This window comes from Cystoisospora suis (assembly GCF_002600585.1).
Source record: "Cystoisospora suis strain Wien I chromosome Unknown contig_1661, whole genome shotgun sequence".
Lineage (NCBI taxonomy): Eukaryota > Apicomplexa > Conoidasida > Eucoccidiorida > Sarcocystidae > Cystoisospora > Cystoisospora suis.
This window is the reverse complement of record NW_027154461.1, coordinates 4,743-17,526: the sequence shown is the minus strand read 5'-3', so window position 1 is coordinate 17,526 and position 12,784 is coordinate 4,743. Positions and strand designations below refer to the sequence as shown.

Below are 12,784 nucleotides of genomic sequence, written 5' to 3'. Positions count from 1 at the left end.
CTTTCTCTGTCACTCTTTCTTTCTTTTTCATTCCTTCGTTTCTCCAGGTTACTCGACGTCTCCGTCATTTTCTTTATCTTTCTATGAAGCTTTACTTCCTTTCATTGCAGCTCTTCCTATCGATGTTTTACTTCGTTCGAGTGAAGGAGAGAACTTTCTTTCTTCTCTTCTTTGTGATCTCCTTCTTCTTCAACCTCTTCTTAGGGAAGGGAGAGAAGGAAAGCCATCCATTTGCCCCTCTCTCAGAAACAATCGACAAGACATAGATATACCCACTGGTCAGAAGCGTTCTTCTTCTCCTTCTCTTGTTTCGAAGGCATCCCTTCATTCTCACATATGCGCGCTATCTCATTCTTTCGGTAGACTCAGGAAGAGTGAAGTGAAGAGAGAGAAAGAAGGAAAAAAAGAGAAAGAAGAAGAAGGAAAGCAGAGGGAGAAAGGAGGTGGGGAGGAACTGATAGGGGTGGACGAATCAGAAGAAGAGAGAAGAGAGAAGGTGGGAGAAAGAGAAGAGAAGAAGAAGAGAAAGGAAAGTCAGGCGAAGAAAGAAGAAGAAGATCATGTGAATGAAGCACAAGAAGAAGAAGAATTCGTGAAGAATAAGACGAAGGGGAAGAACAAGATAGAAGAAAGTGAGAAGAAGAAGAAGATTTGCGATGCTGGTAACAGTCGGGCTAAAGATAGGGATAGAAAAGCACTTGAAGGGACAGCAGAAGAAGAAGGTAAAAGAAAAAAAGGGAAGACAAAGAAAGAAGAAGAGCAAAAGAATAGGAACGTTTCTTCTTCTTCCTTCTTTCTCCAGCATCCTGGTGTGTCTATCTTGTTGAAAACGCACTATGAAATCCTTCTTTTTCTACTTCAAAAGCGACTCTGTTGTTCTCTCGATCTCTCTCCAGAGAATTCTCAGCATCTACCTTCTTCTTCTTCCTCGAGAGATCGGTCTTCACGCGAAGATGATACAGGTTCATCTCCTTCATCTTCTTCTTCTGGTCGTGATCCATCAAGCCTACGAAGGACAGATGTAGAGAGAGAGACAAGAGAAGATTCATCTCTGCAAGCAAGGGAAACCTCTCTCTTCTCTTCTTATCAGTCTATGGCTCGTGCTGCTCTTATCGCACCTCTCTGTCTTTACCTTGTCTCCGAAAGCTCACTTCCGTCTTCTTCTTCTTCTTGTTGTCCTACAGACGACCTCACGAAAAAAGATGAAAAGAGAGTGGTCCTCTGTGAAGGAGAGTCTCAAGACTATCTCTCTGTCTTTCCTTCGATTCTTACCTGGTTCCTTCATGAGCTTCTCTCCCGTCAGAAGATCGCTTTCAAAGTAGATCTTCTCTCTTCTCTTCTTGACTGTTTAGCAGATCACCTTCTTTCTTGTTTCTCTTCGTTCGTCTCTCTTCCCGCTTGGAGTTGGGGTGACGAAGAAGAAAGAGATCATAGCAACATGACCACGGTGAAAGAGAAAGAGAGGAAGAAAGAAGATGCCTTAGTCGCTTCTCTCTCTCATATTCCTTCTTTACAGACCGTTTCTCTTAAATATCTCAAACTCATAGGAAAGGAGCTCGAATTGAAGTATCTTCCTCTCTTCCTTTCTCTAGAGACAGCTATCAAACAATCTCTTTCTTCTTCATCTTTGTCTTCATCTCCTTCTTCTTTCCCTCCATGCAGCGATTCTTCTTCTTCTTTTTGTGAGCTCTCCTTCGATGGTTTCCTTATCGGATTCTTTAGTGAGAGATTTCAAGAGATCCCCTTCTTTACACTCGAGAAGCTTCTGAAGGTTCTCCTAGATCTCCTTCAAGATGAAGGGTACCTCCCAAGATCTATGTCTGAAAGGCATAAGCAGAAAGACGACCTGTGCTTTTCTGCTCTCTCTTATGAAGGACGTGCTTCTGTAGAGAGTATCACAGAGGTATGTGAAGCTCTTATGAAAGTCTGCAAGCATCTCGTTGATAACTTCCAAATCACTCAAGATTCCCCCATTTCCTCTTCTTCTTTTCTTCTCAAGAAACAGTTCATGCAGAACGAGGTCAAGAAGGTAGGCTATTCGCAAGGTGATCTTCTTCCTAGCATCTATGAGAAATGTTCTCTACTAGCAGAAGAAGAAGAAGAGAGAACGGAAGACACAAGAAAAGAAGAAGAAAGAGACAGGTATAAGGGAGAGAAGAAGAATGTTGTTTTGAGCTTGCTCCTAGGAAGGAAAGTGTCTGAGACATCGGCTTTTTTTTCCTTCTTGTATCAACCCCAGGGAAGAGGTGGTCAAGAAGACAACTCGTGTAAAGGTGTGAGAGATAAGAGACAGGAGAGAAAAGAAGAAGAGAGTGAGAGACGAGAAGAGATAGGAGAGGGACCATGGAAGATGGATAGAAAGAAGGAGCAGAGCGGAGGGAGTTTCAGAAAGAATGATGGAGGTCTGATTGATCTTCTATGTATGATAGCTAACCTTTCTTTTGATCGATTCTCACATCTCCTGGTTCTTTTAAGGAGGAATGAAGATGTGTTGAATCCCCACAGCATCGATACGACAATCGAGGCGTCTCCTCCGAAGGGCTGCATCGATACTCAGCTAGCTAAAACATCAATAGGATGGGATCTGTGCCATCTTTTCATCAGATATCTCTTTGTTCCTCTCTTTACTAAACTCCAAACAGAAACGTTCTATTGCGAAAAAGATGGAGATCAAGATAAAGATGGAAAGAAGAATATCTCCACACCTTCTTCTTCTTCTCGAAACAACTCCCCACTTCATTTTGCCTGGACGTCTCTAGTACATCATCTTCTCTCTGGCCGTCGTTCTTCTTGTTCTTCTCACGTAGCTGAAGAAAGAAAAGACGCAAGAGGAGAAGAAGAAGAAAAAAAAAGCGAAGAAGAAGAAGATCTACATGTCTGGTTAGGTGTGCTTAAGCTTGGACTCCTCCAGGCTCTGTGGGAATCTCTATCTCCGGCGATACGACAGGATCTTCGAGATAAAGGAGAGATGAGTCTGAGAGAAGTTGAGAAGGGAACTAAGGAGAAAGAAGAAAAGGCAGAGGAAGAAGAGCAGGTGATGATCAACGAAGCACTTCTTTCTACAGTGAGGCATGTCATCTGTCTCAAGACGGATAGACAGCCTTATCATCTTTCTTCTCCTTCTATCTTCAGAGTTCAAGAAAAAAAACAAAAGATGACTACTTCTCTGTCTATCTCTTACGCTTACGTCCAATTTCGTTTTCTAGCTACTCAGAAACTTCTTCCCCTGTATAGACACCTCATCATTCAATCACTTCTACCAACTCCCCTGCTTGACACTTCTTCTTATTGTTCTTCTTTTTCTTCTTCCTCTTTGTCTTCCTCTTTGGAGTATCTCCAAGAGTATGTATCTCAACGTGGCGACTTTATTCCGTTGGTACAGTTAAAGAGCCTCGCATTCCTCGAGATAATGCAAGAGAGTTTGAATGGCCTGCACGATCTCTATGTCTATCTGGAAGGGAGAAAAAGGGGAGGGGCATACAGTCATGGGGATAACGACGAGGAAGAAGAAGAAGGAGCTTTCTTCTTGGAGAGACGTAGAGAGAAGACGACAGACAAGAGAGAAGAGAAGAACAAGAAGAACCGAGAAGAAAGAGAGAAGACGCATCACATAGGAAAGCGAGTAGAAAAAGCGGGGAAGAAGATAGAAGAGAGAGAAACGATCAAGAGAGTAGTGAAGGTCACTTCGACAGAAGAAAGAGTTCATTCTTCTTCTTCTCTGGGGAGAAGAGAAGAGAGAAGCCTTTCCCTCGATGATGTAGAGATTGTCGAGATAGTATCTCTCTTAAATGAAGAGATTCTTCACTCCACGCATGTGAGTCTTCTGCATATTCTTCGTGATGGGCTCCTACCTGCTTTTCTTCTTCTCTTCTCGAGAAAGTTTCTCTCACTTCAGAGCTTGTCAGAAGGAAAAGAAGACTCTTCACTCGTCAGAAGTCTCTCCTCCTTGGGGCAATGGATGTCCCTGCTCATCGTTTACCACTCCTTACAGTATAGTCAACACGAAAGCTTATCTTTCTTCTTCTTCTCCTCCTCACCCTCTTCCTCTTTTTCTTCACTCGAGGAGAAGAATGATCATACTACGAATCCAAACAACCGAAAACAGAAGGATGAAGAGAAGAAAACAAATGGATGTCCTCCATCGAAGATAACTTCTTTCCTCTTAGGACAGCTTTTCTCTATCTTAAGTACAGACAATCTCTCTCATCTTCTTTATCTTATGAAGATCGTTCTGACTGGCTCACAAGGGGAGAAAGCTACTACTACTACCGTGAAAGAGAAGAAGATTTCTCACCTTTATCTCTCTATCTCTTCGTCTTCTCTCCCAGAGACCATGCAAAACAGAAGGAAGTCTTTTCTGAAGTTCCATCCGGGTGTCGTGACACCTGAGTCATGGAGTGTCTTGGCGGTCTTTCTAGGAAATGAACTTCTCTCTCGTCTTCGGAAAGAGGAAGAAGAAGGAAAGAAGAAGCATCTTATAGCTTCTCATAAAGGCTCTAATGAAGGTGCTCCTAACGAACACAAATCTGAGCCATCTGATCGAAGAGAAGAAAGAGGACCGTTACCCGATGCCCTTACTGTACTGATGTATCTCCTATCGTCTCAACCTCTCGCCCTTTCTTCTTCTTCTTTCCTTATTTCTCCTACAGGTGAAGGAGATGAAGAGAGTCAGCAAGGGGAGTCTGGTGAGCAAACAGAAGAAGAAGAAGAAAAGCAGAACGGAGAGATGCGTCGAGTCGATAAGAAAGAATCTGCTAGTGAAGGAGAGAGAGAAGTGTGCGATGATGACTTTGGGGGCGTCGTCATAAGATCAGGAAAAGATTTGACTCAGGGGAGATATGATAGAGAAGGATGCGAGCATGATAAGGAGACGAAGATAGATGGTCTTCTTCTTTTGAATCGAGATGATGTCTCACAATCGATACTTGATCCAAGGAAGGCAGTTGCTTTCCACTGCTGTTTTCTTACCTTTCTACAGATGTTCATAAGAAGAGAAGCATCTCACGAAAGAGAAAAGGAAGAAGAAGAAGAGAGAAAGATGAAGAAACTGAGTGGAGAGAAACAGGAGAAGAATAAGTCCTTATTCTCTTCTGCAGATGTGAAGAAAGGGGAAGACGGAGAAAGGCGAGATCATGAGGAAGAGAAAACTAGCGAAGCAGAAAGAAGAGAGTCATCCCGAGTTGGCGTGGAAGAGAGAGACAAGTTCTCACTGGTCTTCTCTGATCTTTCTTCCTACATCACTGACCTCTCTCTAGCTCAGATCGAATGTGGACATGTAGACATCCTTTTGAGAATCTTACTAGCGTCCCTTCGAATAGCCATCACCCCACAGCTAGCTGTGTCTGAATCAGCGAGCTATGAAGCTTTATCGTATGACATGTTACTCGAGTCAAACCTCCACATGGATATGACGGGTAAAAGAAAGAAACCCTCTATCTCCTTCTTCAGAGATGTTTATATGAATGGCCTGTCGGATGATGGCCCTTCTGAAAATTTCTTCTTTCGTAAATCTATTCTAAGAGATTCATCTTGTTCTATCAGAGGTATCGTTAATCTCCTTATTCCATTCCTAGTCCTTTCTTATCAACAGCAGCGGAAGAGAAAGGAAAGAAAGGGAGATGAGAAAGAAAGAGAAGAAGATAAACAGGGAAAGGCAAGAAGCGTTTCTTTACTTGAATTGCTCTTTATACAGGTGATTAGATTGTGTATCGATGAAGGAGAGAAGCAGGAATTCTACATGGAGTCTACTCGCATCTCCCCCTCGAATACAATCTCTTCTACTCAATCTGAAAAAGAATCAGAGAAACTTTATCACGAAGAAGAAAGGATTATTTCTTCTTCCTCTTCTCCTGAAGCTCCGCTAACCAGCCCCTCCCCCGGTGTATGTACACCTGGAGAAGGAAGGCCAGAACGCTGTCTTTCTTCAGGTTTCTCACTGACAAAAACAAGAGCTATAGGGCCATGCATGTTACGTGAGTTGCTCTGCAATTCTTTATATCATCTAGGCATCTCCGACCAAGTCTTCGCAACTCTCTTCATGAAGAAGAATCCTTCTTCTTCTTCTTTTCCCAGTCCCCGTGGAGACAGTGAAGGTTCAGAAAGGAGAGATCTCATTGCCAGCGCTATAGCTTCACAAGGGCAGCTTCTTCGGTGGCTGTTTATAGAATCGATTCGTCAGATCTCTTCTTTTTCTTCTTCATCTTCTTCTTGTTCTTCTTTAGGTGTGGGAGAAGATATGAGTTGGCTGTATTTCGCGTCAACAGAAGATAGAAAGATGAGGCCTCTAGAGAAGATCAAGAGAGGAGGTGTTAGGGCTGTAGAAGCGATATGTGATATATCAGGATTTCTTATAGATGAATGGATCTCTACGCTAACGTGTCTCTCATCTCTTCGTAATGAGCTTCTAGACAAAGGATCCTCTCCTGACTATACCACTTCTTCTTCTTTGCTTTCTCCTGATATAGAGTGTTTTCTTAGAGAAGTGTACAGAGAACTTGTACACCTATGCAGTCTCATCATTCATTTACTGAAGCTTCACGTCGATCAAGTCAGTCTTGCTAGCTGTTTACATCGAGACAAGATCGATGATGCTCTTCCTTCTCCGACCAAGATACCACATAGAGAGAAAAAAGAGGAAGAAGAGACGCTTCTGCTCTCTAGTACATCTGAAAAGACAGAGAAGAAAGAAGCGTCTTCCTATCACTCCCGGACTGAGAATGATAGAAGGATAATGCAGATAGACATCTTATCTATCATTGCTATCCTTGGACGATTTCTACAGCATAAACTCTTCAAAGCTTTGAAGCAAGGTCATGAAATCTTCTCGAAGTCTCGCCCTTCTTCTTCAGGAGTATCGACAGCGGGGAAATACTGGTGGATGTCGAGCGATTCTCACGTCGATGCTAGGAGCCCTTCTCTAGCGGAAGATGAGGAGAAACAGATGCGGAGAGAAAGAGAAGAAGAGAGAGAAAGAGAAGAAGAGAGAGACAGAGAAGAAGACGAAGCGAAGAAGTGGGCTACGATGAAGGAATGCCTTAAAGAGGCTTTAGGGAAACTCGAAATCTTCTGGAGATCTCAGAGTGACTTCTTGAAGCAAATGCGTCTCACAGAGAGAAACGGAGAGAAGAAGAGAAGGAAGAGAGAAGATGAGAAAAAGATGGAGATGGATAGAAGAGACACTAACGGAAGGAAAGGACAAGAACACGAAGAAGAGGAAGAAGAGAGAGAGAGTCAGAGAAGAGAAGGAGAAGAGAAAGGAAGAAAAGGGGAGAGATCTATAGAAAGGATGGAAGCTTTGTATATCTTGGATGTCTTGTGTGGACTTCGTGAGCTCTTATCTTTCTGTACCCCTCATTCTCTTTCGTTCGTTTTACAAGATACAAGAGAGAAGGAAGAAGACGGGAATGTGGAAAAAGAGCTGATCTGTAATGAGAGTTCTCTATCAATGCTAAGGGATGACAACCATACCATCTCTTTAGCTGTACATACACTTCAACTTGCCATAGGCATTTCACATGACCAAAGACAGAAGACAACTTCTCTTCTCTCTAAGCATTTGCCTTCCTATCATTCATCGAAACAGCACTCGTCATCTCCGTCTAGTGCTACTCTTCACCCCTCTTCTTCTTCTTCTCTTCAAGTCGAGCACCCTGGAGAGAGCATGGTTTCATTCCTGCATGCGTTTCACTTTTCTACTGAACTTCTTCTCTTTGCCTCCCGTCAGCATCTTCTTTCTCATCCATCTTTCTTAAGACTTCTTGGAGATTTCATTCATCTCTCTATTCTGTATGATTCCTCGACCCGTCTTCATTATCTTCGCTCTTCTTCTCCTTCTTTGCATCGCCACTTTGAAGAGAGCGATTGCCTGTATTTTCTTAGTCCGTTATGTCGACATTCTTCTCTAGACTTTTCTTCTTCTTTTCTTTCTTCTTTCTCTTCTTCTTCTTCTCTCCATTGTGGGCAGTCATACGACGATGCTATATGCAGACTTATACGTCGGTTGTGTCGCAGTATCGACTTATCGATCGACGCTCCTGCCGGTATATCTGGGGACATAAAGAAGAAGATAAGAAGCATAAAAAAACAGGTAGAGAATTCTCCTTCTTCTTGTGGAAAGAAGATATCTGAGATAAGCAATAGTTATGAAGAAGATCACCTCACCTTTCTATCTCCGAAGTATATTGCAAGAATCTGTACCAGTCTCTTAGGATGTAGAAGAAGCTGTCTACAATCCCATATCGTCGATTGTCTACGTCGATACTCATGGTTCTCCTATCCTCTTATGCAGCGCTGTCCTTCGTTCCCTTCGGCCTTGTGGGTTTCTCGAGAAGAAAACAGGGAAGAAGAAAGAGAAGTTGTCGAAGAGGAGGAAGAAGAAGAGATGAGTAGGAGAGAAAGAAGAACAAGTTCAGAAAGAGATGATAAAACGTGTGAAGGTGCAAGAGAAAGACATAAAAGAGAAGATGGAGATGCTGGAGAAGAAAGAGAAGACGGAAAAGGGGAAGAGAGAGAAGAAGAGAAGACGTCTCCTTGCATGATAGCTCATTTAGATGAATACGTCCTCTCTGACTTTACTCTATTAGATCTAAAAGCGTCTCTTGCCCATATAGAAAGAATAGCATCTAGGATGAAGCAGAGACGTGGAGAAGAGATGAGAGAAGAAGAAGAAGAGACAGATAGAGAGATCAACAGGATGACAGGCATGAAAGATACAGATCCAAGTAAGCAGAATCTCGAGATTAAAGGCTTCTTTCAGCGATTCGAATTCTCTCTAGATATGCCTGCTCCCCCTTCTTCTGTCGTTGAGAAAGAGAATGAAGAAGATGACGATGAAGAGGATGAAGGAGATCTCAATGAGGAAGATATCTCTTCTAACTCCGTGAGACAAGGCGAAGAAAACGAAGTGAAGAAGAAGGAGATGAAGGAAAAGATAAGAAAGATGTTGATAGAGAAGAGGCAGAAGCAAAGTGGAGAAGATTCTTTCATCTCTTCTTCCTCTCCTTCAGCGCCGTGCGGACATGAAAGGGATGTAAGAGGGAGAGAAGAAGAGAGAGAGAAAGAGAAAGATGAAAGAGAAAGAGAAGAAGTACATGACTCTGAAAGAAAAGAAGGCAAAGGTTTCTTTCATTCTTTACAGAGCCTTGCGAAGAAGTTCACGAGGAGAGAAGGCAAAAACGAGAAAGATAGAGGAGAGGGGGCGGTACGTGACGAAGGAAAGAGAAGAAAAGAAGTCGAAGCTTCTCCCCAAGGAGACACAGATGATGAAGATGAAGAAGAAGATGAGAAGATGTTGAAGGAAGTCTTGAAAGAGAAACAAGATGAAGATCTCCTCCTTGAGAAGTCCTCTCATGCAAAGAAAGAAAGAAGGGAGAGAAGAAGCTGTACATCACAAAACGAAGAAGAAGAAGACAGGAAGTCCCTTAAGAAAGAAGATCTGACGGGCATGCCACAAGCCCATGGAGGAGATCGATTGTCCTCTCAACATGAAGTCGACCACGAGGCGGAGAAAGAAGAAAGGATCAAGAAAGACGATCGCTTCTCTTATTCTTCTTTGCTATCGTATGAGGAGAGAGGGTTCTCCGTGTTAGGAGGTCTACTTCAGTTAGTCACGGGAAGAACCTTATCGGTTCATCTATTAGATACTTTTCGCATTACAGCGTCAGGTCTGCATCTAGCTCTTGAGCTGAATGAGCGACATCGAAGAGATACCCATGGCAAGAAAGAAGAGAGAAAGAATGAAGAAGAAAGAAGAGTAAGAAGAGAGAGAAGAAGTCATGAGATTCTCGATGATATAGCACTCGGTTTGAGGCCATGGATGATTCTCCTTCCCTCTTTACTGTCATCGTCTTTCTCTTCTTCTTCTTTCTCTCGAAATGCCTTTAAGAAAGATGAAAGAAACAAGTCTTCTTCTTCTGCGAATAAAGATGAGGACAACTGTGGAAAGACATGTCATGAAGGTGCCGGGTGTACAGACACCTCAAGAAGAGCCTTCCTTCAGGCACGCTCAGAGATTTCGACGTACCTTCAAAAGCTTCTTCAGACATCTCCACTTCAAGCTTCTCAAGCCCATCGAATTCTCTATCATAAAGCTCCTTCTCTCTTTTCTTTATCTTCTTCTCCTTACGAAGAAGATAGCGACTCTCTCTCCGAGGGTTGTTCTGTGTCTTTCCAGGGAGGACATGAAGAAGAAGAAGGGAGTGATCGAGACGAGACGAGAGAAGAAGAACAAGAAAGGCGAAGAGAAGCGTGTAGGTGTGGTGCATGCAAACTCTTTCAAGACGTCTCTCATATGTCTCTAGTGCAGTCTTTAGTTGAAATTCTTTTTGTTCTTCTCATAGAGCTAGGAGGCGAAGATCTAGTTTCTCTCCATGAAGATAGCCAACCCCTCGTCTTCTATCACATGCGCAATACACTCCCTTCATCTTTCTTATCAAAGAAGACTAACAGAAGAGACTATGGCATTTCTCATGTGAAGGGAATACTTCCTCATCTTTCTTCTTCTCTTTCTTCTTCTTTTATCCCTTTCTCTACTTCTTCTGCCAGTAATAGAAAAGAAGAAGAGAATCGGGATGAACGGGTCCCTAAGAGAATAGAGATGAAGGGTATGTACACGAAAGACTGCGTGACTCTACTGGATGAAGTTCTATCGACTTTCTCGGAATTGATCGTAGGGAATGCTGGTAAGAAGAAGGCAAGAAGACTTGATCAAGGAGATGATAGAAAGAGAAACATGTTCCATGAATGGATCAGAAAAGGAATGGAGACTGCGCTCATCAGGAAAGAAAGAAAGAGAACCTCTGGTTTATCCTCTTGTTCTTCTTCTGTATCATTGTCTTCTATGATGAAGGAGAATAAAAGAAGGAAAGACGTCTTTTCTTCTTCTTCTTCCTGGTCGTGGTGGCTATGCCTAGACTGGCGTAGATCTCTCGAGCTCATGACCCCTGCTGCGAGTGATGCCACAAGCAAGAATCGAAGAGGAGGAGAAGAAGAAGAGCAAGGCTGTGAGAGAACAAGGGACTCTGTTCAAGGCGAAAGAAGAAGAGATGGATCTTCTTCTTTCTCTTCTTCATCGTCCAGTTTCTTTCTCCATGGTTTTCCGGTTGACGATCTGATCTGGGATACAAGGAATTCGTCGTTCTTGTGGCTCGTATCTCTTCATCTCTATTATCTTCTTCTTCGCTTCGATCCTGAGGCGATTCGAAGTATTTGGAGTGAATGTAAGAATGGCCGAGCTCGTCATGACTTGGAACGATTAACAGAGGTCTATCTGTCTCCTCGGCTTATATACGAAGAGCTCAAAGAAGCTCAGAGAAGTCTTCTTGTAGATAGGACGATCATGATGTACGATTCTAACAAGAACCAAGACAAGGATGAAGACGACGTTGTATCTTTCATTCTCCACGACTTCCGAGACAAGAATAAGAAACATATCTCCGTCATCTATAAAGATCTTGAAAGCAGTGAAGTGGCGATTGTCTTAGGAGTGATCTTTCCGTCGCAGTATCCTTTAAGAAAGATCGAGTTAACCATCGATTCTCTCAACAGTCATACCCTTGGTGTCCCTAAGCACCAGCGACACCGATGGCTTATGACGGCCACTACATGCGTTAATCAGACCTCTCTCTCTGCGGGCTTGCATGTATGGATCTCCAACTTACAGCTCTACTTCCAGGGACGGGAAGACTGTCCTATCTGCTATAGTGTTCTTCATCCCCACTATAAAACGCTACCGAGGAAAAAATGCTCTACATGCAAGTATAAGTTCCATTCCGAGTGTATATACAGATGGTTCAGAGTCGCAAAGAAAACCAACTGCCCTCTATGTCAATCCCCTTTCTAAAACGACACCAAGAGATCAAGAAGAAAAGAAAGAACCCAGACGAAGATAACTCTACACATCTATGTGTGTGTATGTATATGTATATTCTCGTATGTAGAGATATACATAAGAAGCCAACATACTTACGTCTTTCTCCTCTTTTTCATGATTCTTCGTTTCCATCTATACAGACATGACGCGAAGATGTTTCTTCTTTCTTTCTTTCTTTCTCCCTGTACATTCCTATATGTGTGTCTTACGTGCGTCTTTCTTACCCATCTGTATGGTTAAAGCTTCTCTTCTTCTTCTTTTGCCTGTCTGTCCGAGGTAGTAGAAATAGTAGTCGTAGTAGTACGACAACGCCTGACGATCGTCATTTGTATCATGAGGCTTCTTTCTTCCTATTTTTCTTTCTTGTTGCACTAAATAAGGTAGGACCGATCTCTATCTTTCTTACTCTACTCCCTTTTCTTTTCCCTCCTTTTCTTCTCTTTCTTTCTTTCTCTGTCATCGTTATCAGCATCATCTCTCGCATCATCTGTTTCTCTCGTCCTTTTTTCTTTCTCCTTTCAAAGATTTAGATTCTTGTCTTTCGTGAGTAAATCGGCGCTCAAGAATTGTCGATCGAGCCTTGTCACAACTTCTCTCTTCTTCTTCTTCCTGTTCTTCTTCTTATCATGACACCTTGTGGTCTTTCTTTAGAATAATTGGCTTTCGGTGCGAAGAAGAGAAAGATGAAGTCGGACATGCAACAGAGGAAAAGAAGGAACAGAAGATCAGTTGTCTGTCTTCTAGACAAGACACATACACCATCTGTGTCTCTCTCTATTTTGAGATATCCATCTCTCGTAGACAATCTCTCTGTCTATGGTTCAAGTGCCTATCTATCTTCCTATCTTAAGCCTGTCTATCTACATATCGACCTATCTGTCTCGAATCGATCTTTCTTCAATTTCTATCCATCTA

The 12,784-nt window shown here is 42.7% G+C and overlaps 1 protein-coding gene across 1 annotated transcript in view; it reads left to right on the top strand.

Moving 5' to 3' along the window:
• Positions 1 to 12,784, top strand: part of CSUI_003683 (zinc c3hc4 type (ring finger) domain-containing protein) — a 16,954-nt gene extending 4,170 nt beyond the window's left edge. Inside the window, exon 2 of the mRNA XM_068063878.1 lies at positions 48 to 12,784. Within this exon, the coding sequence (XP_067924146.1) occupies positions 48 to 11,839 (11,792 nt within the window). The 3' untranslated portion in view covers positions 11,840 to 12,784. The remainder of the gene's footprint in view (positions 1 to 47) is intronic.